Genomic DNA, 15,404 nt, shown 5'->3' with positions numbered 1-15,404 from the left:
AACTATCCGTCCGGTTAAAGATCCGGTTCAGATACTGGTGACCTGAAGATATTACTTCCGGTTTATTTGGAAAATAATGGATTCTGACTGGTGAAAATAAGTTTTCGACATGAGTGACAGAAATATGCCAATAGACAACAGTGTTCACGAACTGAAGTTAGGCAGGAGTTTTGATCCTTCCACCCGGGCAGCTTTTCATTCAATACGCTGTGAGTCCTGACAAAATGTCGAGATTACACCGCCAAATATGGTGGACGAAACAACCACGATTATTCGATTCCCTGGCTTAAATCACATCCCATGTCTCCGCGTGTACACTTAAATGGCTAAACCCCATTTTAGAGATAATAATTTTATCTGACTTTTAGATTCTTGATGAGTTATGAAAATATCACGCTGATGATTATTCCCTATTTTCTCTATCTGTCCCTTCACATTGCAATCGGTGGTGTAAATGTTGCAGATACGAAAGGAGGAAAGTGTTTATAACGACTCGGAATTATTATTTTGACATAACTTGTTTATTTCATCTGACAATTTGTTCACGTTAAACATACAATAATCAGTCATTGCAACAGCTGGATAAAAAAGATGTAGGTCAAAATGACTGATGACATTAACCCACAATTCAATCTTTTGGAACATGTTAAAGGGGCACTGATCTAACGCAATTCACCGGGACTGGTTGTTGCCTTTGTTATTGTTTTTTCCCAGTGAGTACCCGGATGTATAGCAGAAATCTAGACTAGTTCGCGACCTCTGCTGCGCAATTTGTAAGCGCATCAGTCACTTTTATGGGTAGTAATAAGGGCGTATGGTCACATTGATCCAATTCAACAAAATGAAATACAGTTTTCGAGATAATAAGGAAATGTAGGTATATTTGTGGGTAGCATCGGTAATGGTGACGAAGTTTTGATAAGTCACTTGCTTGGTAATTTTGCGATTTTCGTTTACATTATTTTGACTAGCAACACAAAGTAAATATTTCACCTGAGCATTGCTTTTATATAGTGTGTATAATTTTTTACTGTCAAAATGTGTAACATTTTCAAATTTATTTAAAGTGACTAAAAAACATTTCCATTTGTATTATTATGTTAACGAATTCCAAACATTTTGATGTTTAATGTCACCACCAAGAGACTGAAAATGTTACGTTGAAAAGTACATTTCTATGTTGTTTGGCTTCTAATCCTGCATTATAGTCTGTTGTGATGTTTGTAGGCCCTTTTGATCATCTTAATCAATCTGGACAGATTTTTTAGTCAAAATGACTGAAATATTTACACATTTTATAAATTGCCTGAGAGAATCACATTTTACAAATTGACGGTAATATATACACGCTTACTAAGGAAAAGACCTGTGAAAACAACGTCTATCGTGCATTGAAGAATTTCCCAACCAAGACGTTGAGAAACAAGAACGAATCGGTTCAAATGAAGGAAAACAAAATGCAAATACCATAATTGCAACCTACCTAATTTATGTGTATAAATTTTAGGAGCTTCCTTGTTTGAGGAATGTATCCGTGAATATCCACACAAAGGAACAATATCCCACTCGTCTGCAGCTGTACAAAGAAACTTATTCAAAGTCACGTGTCTCTGTAACAATCAAATATTTTAAAAGATATATATCGTTTCGGGATATTATAACCCGTGTTCGTTTCTCAACTGATTACTTGGATTGTTTCAGGCGTTCACATAGGTGTCAAGTCTCAAGGGTCGGCTGAGAAAGCCCATGTGACAACTATTTTCATAACGTCCACGGCTCCTAAAAAATCCATTCAGTGATAAATAACAATGATCAATCAATCAACGTATTATCAGTTAACCCTTTGAACAAAGTATGTTGTTTTTACACCGGCACTTCACGCCATGATATGAGTGTATTCCCTTTGTTTTAGTAAACCTAGACATGTAAACACTCACTTTTGACATATCCACTGTGCAAGATAACAGTAATTAATCAATCAACATATTTTCTTAATCCTTTGATGACTTGGAACGATCCGTTGATTTACAAAAAAAAGTAAATCAATTGATCATTCACCTCTTGCTGGTCTGCCACGTGCATATTACATAACACACATTTCACCTCACTTCAAACCTGGATTTAGATTGAATAATTACCCCAGACACAATAAATGCCAAATGGGAACCATTGTCAGGTAATCTAAGTGGTGCTACCACCAATTGTACCTGTAATAAATTCATTAACTGAGCATCAAGTGAATGGCGACAAATACACAAGTGTAGGGTTATACGAGAAAACGTGGATGACAACAAGGGAGTAGTAGTCGTATTATCGACGCAATCCGAAAATGCTTTCACTGCATAGATACTTTTTTTTAGTATTAAACTATAACCATCTGGGGTATTTCCAAATCCGATGAGCTCCGCCTTTCTTTTTGTCTGTTTGTTTAGGCTGAAGAAATTAATTTACATGCGCCCTTTGTCGAAATCTTTATAGATCACAGTTAACCAATCAGTGTTTATGCAAAAATTCGTAAAACAAATATTGCCTCCGGCCTCCAAGTGTATTTAGCTGTCCTTGCAGACGGTAGCCCAGTCTCTGGTCACGCTCAGTTGCGTTGCGTATCATCCGGGTACTCACGGGGGGAAAAACAATAACAAAGGCAACAACCAGTCCGGGGAATTGCGTTAGATCAGTGCCCCTTTAAGGCAGTATTATGAGATGTTTACTTATCAGTGATAAATCCCCACATGACCAGTGATTTATCTAGGGTGCAGGCTAAAATGGCACCTCAGCAAAATGTCACCGATTTCTCAAGCAAAAACGGCACCTCATTTGGCAAAAACAGCTACTAATTGTCCACAAACTTTTCAAACATGTGACAATACCTTATGACGTAATTTGTAGTATTTTGTTGCAAGTCACACCGGCGAAACAATGCCCTGTGACGTCAGGGGTCTTTGAGTGTGCATAAGCTCAACCAAGTGATCTATCATCTCTACATGTTTAATTTTAATAATCATTAATTTTCATTATTATGCACAAGAATACAATTTATTTGGGATATTATACTGACGCTAAACACATCCAAATGTTGCCAGTGTTAGGGCAGGTTACCCCAAACTCCATTCCTTGGATCCCCTTTACTCTCAGTCACCCCTTTACGATCATTAGGGTTAGGTACCCGTTTAGTGGCTATTAGATTACCCGAACTGTATCCTAGCTTAGCCCTTGGATCCCCTTTACGATCAATCACCCCTTTACAAGTCATTAGGGTTAGGTACCCATTTAGTGGCTATTATAGATACTATAGCGGCTCCTAATATTCTTCACACAAAAACTTCGAGTATTTTGACTACTGGAAACTGTTCTGGAACATTCACACAAGCCACTTTCATCGGCTACATTTTTTCAGTTCTGATTCAAAAACGAACTCACAGTTATGTCGTCACTAGCCATGCTCATGCCTCCCTCATTCCTTACTATTATCCACATTATCCTTATAGTGTTCCCTACCACACCTTTCTCTCACAAAAGTACCCGACGAATTATTAAATACCATATCATTCATGAGTACTCGCGAGTTCAACGTCTGACGCCTGTAGCCGTTTTCAGTTCGCGTCATATCGGATCAATCCTAACCACTCGGTATCTTGTAGAATACGGAATGGGATGAGTGTGCCTAATGTCATTGGGATCATTCATCAGTGTCAGTAGACTAAAGTCAAGAGACGCCAAGCCTACCTGTTACCTTCGTAATTGTCTGTAACACGTTTTCGTTCAGTTCCGTAACGTCATAGGCATGACTAGGTAAATTTGCACTTAGGTTCACAGTGTAGACATTGTTCAGTTGGTTCGCTGTCGGCCTAACAATCCGAAGGTCGCGAATTCGCATCCAACAGATTCTCACAAAAACTGGTTGCTTGTCTTGAGACATGTGACCTACGGCAGAGATTGTCCTCACGAGAAGTTGTGGTACTGTATTCTAAAGGTGCTCCATGTATTAATATATATGCTTTATTTACATGCTTTATTTTGTTATGTTGTAGTATATATGTTTTCCTTGGTCGGGGACACCGTCTGTTATCTAGAGAGACATTCTTGGGATGTCGGCTGCCGGCAGTAAGGGGAAATATATATGAAACTACTATTTTTTTCCTACTTACTCACATAAATTTTAAATATATTGTATACCTGTTGTCCAATTTCTTGTCATTTCCGCCACACTCAGTTTCAGCTTGACATTGAGTTAATTTGAGCAAAGGTAATCAAAGCATGTGATGTTTTTACAATAAGTTTAGTTGCGCCTCCCAAGCAATTGTAATAGAGGCTTATTTCTAAAGTAAACTTGTTTTAAGGCGGTTAACATTTCACAATTATTTTGGTTCACAAGTGATCATGTGAGATTCATTTCATATATTTCAGTGCCTAGGTAAAAAATAAATAAGGTGCCGTTTCGCCAGGCAATAATAACCATTTTCGCTTTAGGCAGGGTGACCTTTTCGCCAATCGGTGCTGTTCCTCTCAGTGATGTTTTGCTGAGGTGCCGTTTTAGCTATAACCCATTTATCTAGACCTGCTCAGAGGCCAATATTGACCCCAAGCCTTTGTCAGTAAAAAATCTCCAATAGAATTAAAATGTGTCAAGTCATATCGTTATTCATGATTATAAGGATGGTCTAGTAGTGACGTTTGTTAGAGGTGATTTGCATTTCATTACCAGCCGGTCCAGTAAACGAGGCTTTAATGTTTACCTTCACATATTTGCATTTAGTGACCTATTCATAATCTCAAAATAACCCAGAATCTAAGAAAATAAGGACCATTAAGAACATCCCAATTGTGTTCTTAATTATGTTTTTTGACTGTGTAAGTGTATGGATAAGTGTGGGTAAATTGAGCATGTATGTTATGGTGAAATGTATGCAGGGGACATTTGCCCTGTTTGTGGGACGTACATGTGAGCACAGAGCTCCAAATAACTTTTTAAGCAATTGAGTTTTTACTCTAGGGCATGTAGGGTTTGTATTTTAATTGGGTTATTACATTTTTCATTGGGTAACCAATATTTTTTCACTCATCTATTCATAACTGTATTGGGGTTTTCCCCAAAAGAGTGAACATTTTAAGATTTAAAAAAAAATGAAATAATGTTTTAGATGTATATAACCATAATAACTGTTCTAAGTATATAGGCTCGACTCGGAAAGTAACTTAGCTTGTAATTGTTTTTCAGATATTAGCTCCTTTGTACCCGTGCTGAAAAATCTTCATTGGGTATTTGCGCGTGCTGTTTTTATGCATTTGAGTTTTTTATTTAATGTATGGGTTTCTGTACTTAACATGCTTAAGTTAATTGAAAGTACATGTAATTGGGTTTTGAATATTTTTGGGGGGTATTTTAAGCAAATACACTGCTTATCTGTAGCTCTGTGAGCATATATGATGAGATGTTGATTTGTGGAATGACTGCTATGTGACTGTATACACATTTGAACCTATCTCGCTTTTATGTATGTAATAACATGTAGTACAGGTAGTTAACATGGTTTTGTTCTTACGTGATCCTCTGTATGAGAGTATTTAGAATGTCTCATCGGACCCAAACCGTCTTCTGTAGTCCATATTTTACTGTTTACTGTATGTAGATGTATCTTCTATGTTCACCATGTTGGTTGGTTGGTTGGTTTGTTGTTTAATGCCGCACTCAGCAATATTCCAGCTATATGATGGCGGCCTGTAAATAATAGAGTCTGGACCAGACAATCCAGTGATTGATATCATGAGCATCGATCAACGCAATTGGGATACGATGACATGTATCAACCAAGTCAGCGAGCCTGACCACCTGATCCCGTTAGTCGCCTCTTACGACAAGCATAGTCGCCTTTTACGGCAAGCATGGGTTGCTGAAGACCTATTCTACCCCGGAATCTTCACGGGTCATGTTTACCATGTGTGATACCTCTGATACCTCTGTGTGATACCTCTTAACATACTCAGGTCAAGTCAGTGAGGATGCAAGGATTGTGTGGACAGCTCAGATTGACCCCTGATGGTTCATTGTAAAGTAAAATCTCAGTGATTTTCCTTGAAACAAGTTTCATGCTTTTATTAACTCTAGATCATGTTGATATGCCATTTCTCTTTATCATTATCAAATTTGAAAAATATCTGTCTGATATTTTGGTTTGCAATCAGTCAGTGTCCTAGAAAATGAACAGATCTGAAACCTGTTAAGTATATTGCACAACGAACGTTGATGGATTTGTTCAGACTAAATAATAAAAAATGAAACATTTTTATCATGGTATATAATTATATAAGTGATAGGTTTTTTTTGTATTAGTGTGTTAGGAGTGATTTGATATGAGATTTGATGTTGCAGATGACTTCAAGCCAGCTTCAGTAGACACAGCACGGGAGGCAGCGTTTGAAGTGGGTGAGGGACACCAGGTGTCTGTTACAGTTCCACATGTACAGGTGAGACTTGCATATGTCCCAATGGGGAATCTGAGTTAATGTGTGGGGGGTGTCAGGTAGCCTAGTGGTTAAAGCGTTCGCTCGTCACGCCAAAGTCTTGGGTTTGATTCCCGACATGGGTACAATGTGTGAAGCTCATTTCTGGTGTCCCCGGATGTGATATTGCTGGAATATTGCTGAAAGTGGCGTAAAACCATACTTACTCACTCACTCACTGATGTAGGCCCCTTGTAGACTGTTTCTTCATCACAGACACTTTCAGTTTGGATTGTTGCTCATAATATGAATCACTGGATTGTCTGTTCTGGGCTGTCATCGTTACGCCAAAGTCCTGGGTTTGATTCCCGACATGGGTACAATGTGTGAAGCTTATTTCTGGTGTCCCCGGATGTGATATTGCTGGAATATTGCTGAAAGTGGCGTAAAACCATACTTACTCACTCACTCACTCACTGATGTAGGCCCCTTGTAGACTGGGTGTCTTCATCACTGACACTTTCAGTGTGGATTGTTGCTCATAATATGAATCACTGGATTGTCTGTTCTGGGCTGTCATTTACAGCCTGCCATAGTGTAGCTGTAGTGTTGGATTGTCATAATATGAATCACTGGATTGTCTGGTCTGGACTGTCATGTACAGCCTGCCATTGTTGTAGCTGTAGTGTTGTTGGATTGTCATAATATGAATCACTGGATTGTCTGGTCTGGACTGTCATTTACAGCCTGCCATAGTGTAGCTGTAGTGTTGTTGGATTGTCATAATATTGATCACTGGTTTGTCTGGTCCAGACTGTCATGTACAGCCTGCCATTGTGTAGCTGTAGTGTTGTTGGATTGTCATAATATGAATCACTGGATTGTCTGGTCTGGACTGTCATGTACAGCCTGCCATTGTGTAGCTGTAGTGTTGTTGGATTGTCATAATATGAATCACTGGATTGTCTGGTCTGGACTGTCATGTACAGCCTACCATTGTGTAGCTGTAGTGTTGCTGAGTTGTGGCATTAGACAACTAACCATCAAACAAAACAGATGAGACTTGCATATGTACAGGTGCCTTTAAACTTAAAAGTTTAACTTACTCCATTTGTGCTACAGAATTCAGGCACAAGTCACACAGTCTACAAGGGCAACAAGAAGCCGTGCCCGAAGGAGTGTGTGTTGATCATCGACCATGACACCGGAACCTTTACCCTGGAGAAACTCACAAACACAATCCAGCTCAAGAAAACCAGGTCTGCAAGACAATACTCAGCATTATACATGCCCCTGTCATGTTACCATGGGGGCGGTCGGGTAGCCTATAGGTTAAAGCGTTTGCTCGTCACACCGAAGACACGGGTTCAATTCCTCATATGGGTACAATGTGTGAAGCTCATTTCTGGTGTCCCCCGCCGTGATATTGCTGGAATAACCATACTCACTCATGCTACCATTGTTTCCAGGAATTTCAGAATATTCTTGCGGGAATCCCAGGTTAAATGTTATTTGGTGAATGGAATTACAAATGTATCACTAGGTGTAGCAAGGACCTGTCAATGAAACTTCAGTTCCTGTCACCACCGCACTTGTCGTTACACCTCGTTACATGCTCCGCATGCGAGGACCGTTAAATGGAGACCATGTGGTGGTCCATCTGAGCTCAGCAGTGAGGGAGAAAGGATTGCTTTCCCCAACTTGAAACTACCACATGTAATTCCATGAGTTACAATACTAGTATTTCCATTCAACAACTAACACATGTATTTTTGTGTTAACATCATTTGAGGATTCAATAGCTTGGGCAAAGTGTATTATGTTTCTGGTTTAATTGCCAACATCAATCCTTCAGTTTGATGCAGCAGATGCAGAAAACTGTTAGTGCTGGTAACTTGAAATAGAAACAGGATGGGTTATGTGAGTGAGCGAAACCACATAGCTAGAAACGTGAGACTAATGCGTTGGTGTATTGAAACACTGTAATGTTCACTTGCACATAAACTGCACATGTTTTGTGGTTACTCCCTCTCTTAATTGGGTATCGGGGGCTTCATCTCTTGACAGGAGAAACACTGGCTAAATCTTTCATACGGACCAACCACTTTTATCCATAACATTGAAAGCTCGGGAAGGGTAACATAAGTGACTCGGGGCATGTTATTAAATGTTTGTCAGCCATTTTTGTCTGTCATCCAGAATAGACATGACCATGGTTCATTGGTCCAAGACGAGTTAAAGTCCGGGGGGCACGGGGGCCCAGTCTAAGGGGCCGCGATTCGCTGTGCAGAGTTGCGTCCCTTGGGCACCCCAGAAACCCATGATTGTGGGTTCGAATCCCGGTTCGCCCCAATTATGTTTCTAGGTTTGTCAGCACCATACCCGTGCTCGTGGGTTTCATTGAAGTGGTAGGCGTCTGAGACCTGCATCACTTCGGGCTTTCCTCCCACATTAAGCTGACACACCGTGATATAACTGGAATACTGTTAAAAGCGGCGTTAAAGTCCAATGGTAATGGTTGTTTTCTTACGTCTAGTTATTCATCTAAACCACTACCCCCGTGAAGATCCTGGTTAGAATAGGTCTTCAGCAACCCATGCTTGCCTTAACAGGCGACTGTGCTTGTCGTAAGAGGCGTCAGAGCTCCAGATAAGCTTTTGGTGTTGTGGGTATTTTACCCATGCATTTTAAAATCATTGGGTATCAGTAATTCTATTTGGGTATTCAAATTTCTGTTACCCACTAGTTTTTACACATGTGAGTATTTAAGTTAAATATTTAAAAACACTATTCATCCAGTCCCTGCAAACTGGTGTCGTGTGGGTTCTAGAGCTTTATAGGACTCAAAAATACCACGATACTTCCACAAGAAAGTGTGATGGCAAATGATCATGATGTAACTGTCATCGTGGACTTTGGCAAGGTTGACGGAATGCCCGTTTATAATTTCAAAATAAGTTGCTGATTTGTTAATCGAATACACAGGGTTACTTCACAATATTTTGATGATAGTTTTATTTTTGTAGCGTATCTGTAATGTTCGTTGCGTATTTGATACGCTTGGATTTTATTTTACTGCATATTTCTGCATTTCTGATATGTATTTTACTCAGATAAGCAGCTTATCTGGAGCTCTGAGGTGACGAATGGGATTGGGCGGTCAATCTTGCTGTCTTGGTTGATCTATGTCAATGTATCTCAATTGCATCAATCACTGTATTGCCTGGTCCAGAATTGTTTATTTACAGACTGCTGTCATATAGCTTGAACATTGCTGAGTGCTTCGTTAAACAAACAAACAAACAAAGAAGTAAATGAACTAAGGACTAGTCGGATATGGCCAATGGTGTCTCCCTGTTTCCAGCTCTCATGCAACTCATACATTGACATGTTTCAGAATTGAAGGGTCAAGTCGAGCTCAGCAGAGGCCTTTGACCCCTGTTGAAGTTGCTAAGCAACGGCCTACGTCACCTTCAAGACCCAAGGCCAACCAAAGAAGTCCGTCTTCTGTGAAAGGGTTCTCCCCAGTCTCTAACAGTCAGCAGGACATGGATATAGGTACAGACTCACTGGAAATATAGGACACTGCCAAATCTTGGTGTACTTTAACATTCCTGGAATGATGATGTTTAGTCTATTTTATTTGTTACAACATGCTAAAGCTGTTGCAGGGGGCACCTCTGGCCCAACTGTCTTGGACTCCATAATTTTCTGTGCAGAGTTGCGTCCCTTGGGCACGCCAGAAACCTATGATTGTGGGTTCGAATCTCGGTTCGCCCAAATTATGTTTCTAGGTTTGTCAGCACCATTCCTGTGTACGTTGGTTTTACCGAAGTGGTAAACGTCTGAGATCTGCATCACTTTGGGCTTTCCTCCCACATTAAGCTGACACACCGTGATATAACTGGATTACTGTTAAAAGCAGCGTTAACCCCAACTCACTCATTCATTTGTTGTGTGTACTGCCTCACATACTGTATGGCTCGAGTGACGCAGGTCAGACTCCTGTCTTGCGATTAGCTGACTTGCCAGGAGCTGTGTGTGGTTCCTGTCAATATATCAACAAGTCTTCCCTGGTCTAGTGGGGATATGGGTGGCCCAGTCGTTTAGGCACCACAATTGTCTCCATGGTGAGTTCGGGTTGCTGTCGGTTCCTTTGCTAGTTAGAGGCGCCATTATGGATCAGTGGTCAGACTCAGTGTCTTGGTTGATAGTGTGTCATCATACCCATATTGCGTGAATCATTTGTTCACAATATGAATGACTGGATTGTCTGGTCCAGACTTGATTATTCGTTTGTTTGTTGTTTAACGCCTCACTCGGCAATATTCCAGCTATGTGATGTCGGTCTGTAAATAATCCAGTCTTGACCAGACAATGATTGATATCATGAGCATCAATCCACGCTATTGGGATACGATGACATTCATCAACCAAGTCAGCGAGCCTGACCCCTCGATCCCATTAGTTGCCTCTTAGTTGCCTCTAGTTGCCTTGTACGGCAAGCATGGGTTGCTGAAGACCTATTCCCTCGATTATTCATAGACTACCAGAGTAGGTCATTATGTCATAAGCAAAGGTACACGCGCGTAAATCTGTGTACATTATGTACATTATGATGGCTAGCTCTGCCTGGGATGGAGCTGTAATGTCAATGTTGTTCTTGCTCATGTGTGACAGCCACCGTGGTCTAGTGGTAGAGCGTCCGCCCGGAGAGCGGAAGGTCCGGGGTTCAATCCCCGGCTGCATCATACCAAAAGACGTTAAAAGATGGTTTGTTGTTATTCTGTCTGGCGCTCGGCATTAAGGGGCTAAAACAAGGACTGGTCGGCTCGGAGTCAGTATACTGTGTCTGAGTGGGAAATTCATGTTAAACTGCGGCATGGTATCTCAGTGAGCTAGCACTATAAATCGGCATCAGTCCGGACTAGTACAAGCAGCCACACAAACACACACACGTACATGCACGTCGCTATATAAGTGCAATAATCTTGGACGCGACGTTAAACCCCATTTCACCTTGCTCATGTGTGTAGTTATTACAGTGACAGGAAGTTTATCCACGTTTTCTTCCAGTGATGCCGGAGCCGACAGAGGCGAGCTACATCGGGGAGATCAGCAGCAGCAGCTCCTCCAGTTCCAGCGAGGACAGCGACTCCGACAATGAGGCCCCCCCACAACACAACCCTGCTGGTACGTGCTCCTTCACACAACATAGGCAGCAGGGTTTAACATGACGTAGATATGTGCTTCCAGTACTCACAAATGTATGGATTGGATCAGAAAAAAAGTATATCTTATTTTCTTGACGATATCAAAGTAATTATCAAATCTTACAGTACAGTAAATCATTAATGTACAGGAACCTCATATTTCCTGTCGGGGTCTTTAAATTAATCAATTGTAGGTCAAGGGAAAAGCCTGCTCTAATATGGTTGAAGTGCACCAGACACATTTCTTACGCCAGTCCTTTTTTATTTCTTCTTTATTTACTTTTACAACTCTAAGACCACCCGATTCTTTCATATTTGTATAGTTACTCTGTTATGTTTGCCACCTTTGTAAATCCCATGAGCACAGGTATGGTGCTGAGAAACCTAGGAACATGATTGGGTCAGGATTTGAACCCACTGTCATAGGTTTCTAGCGTGCCCAAGGGCCGCAACTCTTCACTACAAATTGCCGAGCCTTAGCAGCCTTGACCATCCCTGCCCCCTCCTAATTAGGATCTGCTGCATCACACTGTGGGGCTGGTGTGACACGGGGAAAGCTGTGGGGCTCTTATCAGTAGATCAAGAATCATGTATTTCATCAGCCAACCCTTCGGGATTCAGTGTCAGAATTGCTCCGCAGCAATTTCTGCTGATTTAAGAGGCAACTTGATGGTACGTGTAGTGAGGCTCAGTGACTTGGTAGATTGTGTGTCATCTTACCCCAATGACGTGGATCGTTGCTCACTGTGTCAATCACTGGATTGTCTTGTCCAGAATCTGGATTCTTTAATATAACTGTAGTTAGTTAATCTGTCAACCTGTGAAGATCCGGGATAGAATAGGTCTTCAGCAACCCATGCTTGCCGTAAAAGGCGACTATGGTTGTCATAAGAGGCGACTAACGAGATCAGATTGTCAGGCTCGCTGACTTTATTGTTGCACGTCGTCGTACACCAAATGCCTGGATCGATGCTCATGATATCAATCACTGGGTTGTCTGGTCCAAACTGGATTATTTAAACAACAAACAAAACAAAAAAGTAATCTGTCACGGGTGGTACTTATGATAGATTATCAAAAAATGCACAAGGCCGTATTGTGATCCGTATCACAATATATTTTATGGTTCTAAATTTTGAATTCAGAAGCAATTTGAAATACCAGTGAATGAATTGAAGTTTATAAATGGAACAAAACAAGATGCTGGTGAAACACAATGTGTACTCATTTAATAAATATGCACGGATGCACACTCCATATACTATTACATAAAATCGCTATTTGAAATCCCCCGATGTACCGAGCATTAAAACTTGATATGTATCATTGAAAGAGTGAACCTCAATTTGCTGATATACCTGTCATACAGCCCCCTTAGTAATATCAGTATCAGGTGGTCCTTAACTTTTTTTTGTAGAATATGATTATCCTTACAGTGACGTCGGAACAGATGTTATTGTTTTTAGATTCGTACACTTCAATTATCATGTCTTGTTGCAGGTCAGGCCCCAGTCAGTACGCCAAGCGCCCCTCCTACCAACCAGTCCAACTCAGGGCGACAGTTCTCTTTGATAAGTAAGTTGTGTTCAGCTGTGTCATCAACATGACAGTAAACCTCAATCTCACCTGTCCTCACCTCACCATACCTCACCTCACCTCACCTCACCATATCTCAACTCACCATACCTCAACTCACCATACCTCACCTCACCATATGGGGGCGGTTGGGTAGCCTAGTGGTTAAAGCATTTGCTCATCACGCCGAAGACCTGGCTTCGAATGGCTTGGAATGGGTACAATGTGTGAAGCCCATTTCTGGTGTCCCCTTCCGTGATATTGCTGGAATATTGCTAAAAGCGGCGTAAAACCATACTCACTCACTCACTCACCTCACCATACCTCACCTCATCATACCTCAACTCACCAGATCATACCTCACCTTGTCATACCTTACCTCACCATACCTAACCTCATCATAATCACCTCACCATACCTAACCTCATCATAATCACCTCACCTCATACCTCAACTCACCATACCTCATTTCATCATAGTTCACCTCACCTCATCATACCTCACCTCACCATACCTCACCTTATACCTCACCATACCTCATCTCATACTTCACCTCACCATACCTCACCTCACCTCATCATACCTTAACTCATACCTCATCTCATCATACTTCACCTCACCATACCTCACATCATACCTCACCAAACCTCACCTCATACCTCACCATACCTCATCTCATACTTCCTCACCATACCTCACCTCATACCTCAACTCACCATACGTCATCTCATCATACTTCACCTTACCATACCTCACCTCACCTCATCATACCTCAACTCACCATACTTCCTCACCATACCTCACCTCATACCTCACCTCACCATACCTCATCTCATCATACCTCCTCTCACGATACCTCACCTCATACCTCACCATACCTCATCTCATACTTCCTCATCATACCTCACCTCATCATACCTCACCTCATACCTCACCATACCTCATCTCATACTTCCTCATACCTCACCATACCTCACCTCATCATACCTCACCTCACCATACCTCATCTCATCATACTTCACCTTATACCTCACCTCACCTTATCATACCTCACCTCATCATACTTCACCTCACCTCGCCACACAAATTTGGTTTGTTTTGGAAATGGCACGAAGATGGATGCTTTTGTTCTCATATTTTTGTCGGTGAATGGAATAATAAGATTCCATAAGCTGTGGCTTTGTTTCTAGAACATTGTGTTAAGCAGATTCTTTCCTTTCAGACGATCTGGAATTGAGTGAATCAGGCAGCGACAGTGACTGATATGTTGACCATTTCCATGGCGTTGACCTTCAAAGATGAAAATATCTGTTTCCATGGTGATGATAATGTATGAGACAGGATGTGTTTCGGATGTGTGTGAGTGATTGTGTGAAAGAGATTTTGAAGTTATTGCATGCAAGTAAAAACTTCTTTTACTTAACATAATTAACACCCAAGGCATTTAACAGTCATGTTTGGGTGCTTAAAGGGATACAGTCTATGTGAAGAGAAGGGTGCCAAGATACCATCAATAGGGAGAGAAGGATGCCTAGATACCATCTATAGGGAGAGAAGGGTGCCTAGATACCATCTATATGGAGAGAAGGGTGCCTAGACACCATCAATAGGGCGAGAAGGGTGCCTAGATACCATCTATATGGAGAGAAGGGTGCCTAGATACCATCTATATGGAGAGAAGGGTGCCTAGACACCATCAATAGGGAGAGAAGGGTGCCTAAATACCATCTATAGGGAGAGAAGGGAGCCTAGATACCATCTATATGGAGAGAAGGGTGCCTAGATACCATCTATATGGAGAGAAGGGTGCCTAGATACCATCAATAGGGAGAGAAGGGTGCCTACATACCATCTATAGGGAGAGAAGGGTGCCTAGATACCATCTATATGGAGAGAAGGGTGCCAAGATACCATCAATAGGGAGAGAAGGGTGCCTAGATACCATCTATAGGGAGAGAAGGGTGCCTAGATACCATCTATATGGAGAGAAGGGTGCCTAGACACCATCAATAGGGCGAGAAGGGTGCCTAGATACCATCTATATGGAGAGAAGGGTGCCTAGACACCATCAATAGGGAGAGAAGGGTGCCTAAATACCATCTATAGGGAGAGAAGGGTGCCTAGACACCATCTATAGGGCGAGAAAGGTGCCTAGATACCATCTATAGGGCGAGA

The 15,404-nt window shown here is 41.4% G+C and overlaps 1 protein-coding gene across 1 annotated transcript; it reads left to right on the top strand.

Annotated features, from left to right (window-relative positions):
- The first annotated feature begins 74 nt into the window (after nucleotides 1-74).
- LOC139464374 (ELL-associated factor 1-like) lies at nucleotides 75-15,404 on the top strand. Its single transcript, XM_071245904.1, has 7 exons — nucleotides 75-209; nucleotides 6,371-6,465; nucleotides 7,564-7,700; nucleotides 9,839-9,999; nucleotides 11,518-11,634; nucleotides 13,155-13,229; nucleotides 14,452-15,404. Exons 1-7 carry the CDS (start codon nucleotides 110-112, stop codon nucleotides 14,490-14,492), a joined length of 726 nt encoding a protein of 241 aa, XP_071102005.1. The 5' UTR covers nucleotides 75-109; the 3' UTR covers nucleotides 14,493-15,404.

This window comes from Haliotis cracherodii, unplaced genomic scaffold (assembly GCF_022045235.1).
Source record: "Haliotis cracherodii isolate W230 unplaced genomic scaffold, xgHalCrac1.p SCAF_17, whole genome shotgun sequence".
Lineage (NCBI taxonomy): Eukaryota > Metazoa > Mollusca > Gastropoda > Lepetellida > Haliotidae > Haliotis > Haliotis cracherodii.
This window is presented reverse-complemented; position numbering and strand designations above follow the sequence as displayed.

Bases quoted from the DNA above. Each gene is read 5' to 3' on its own strand.
- LOC139464374 (XM_071245904.1), top strand. From the start codon at position 110: ATGAGTGACAGAAATATGCCAATAGACAACAGTGTTCACGAACTGAAG. The intron at 7,701-9,838 runs GTCTGCAAGACA...GACATGTTTCAG, and splicing joins ATCCAGCTCAAGAAAACCAG to AATTGAAGGGTCAAGTCGAG. The intron at 11,635-13,154 runs GTACGTGCTCCT...GTCTTGTTGCAG, and splicing joins CCCACAACACAACCCTGCTG to GTCAGGCCCCAGTCAGTACG.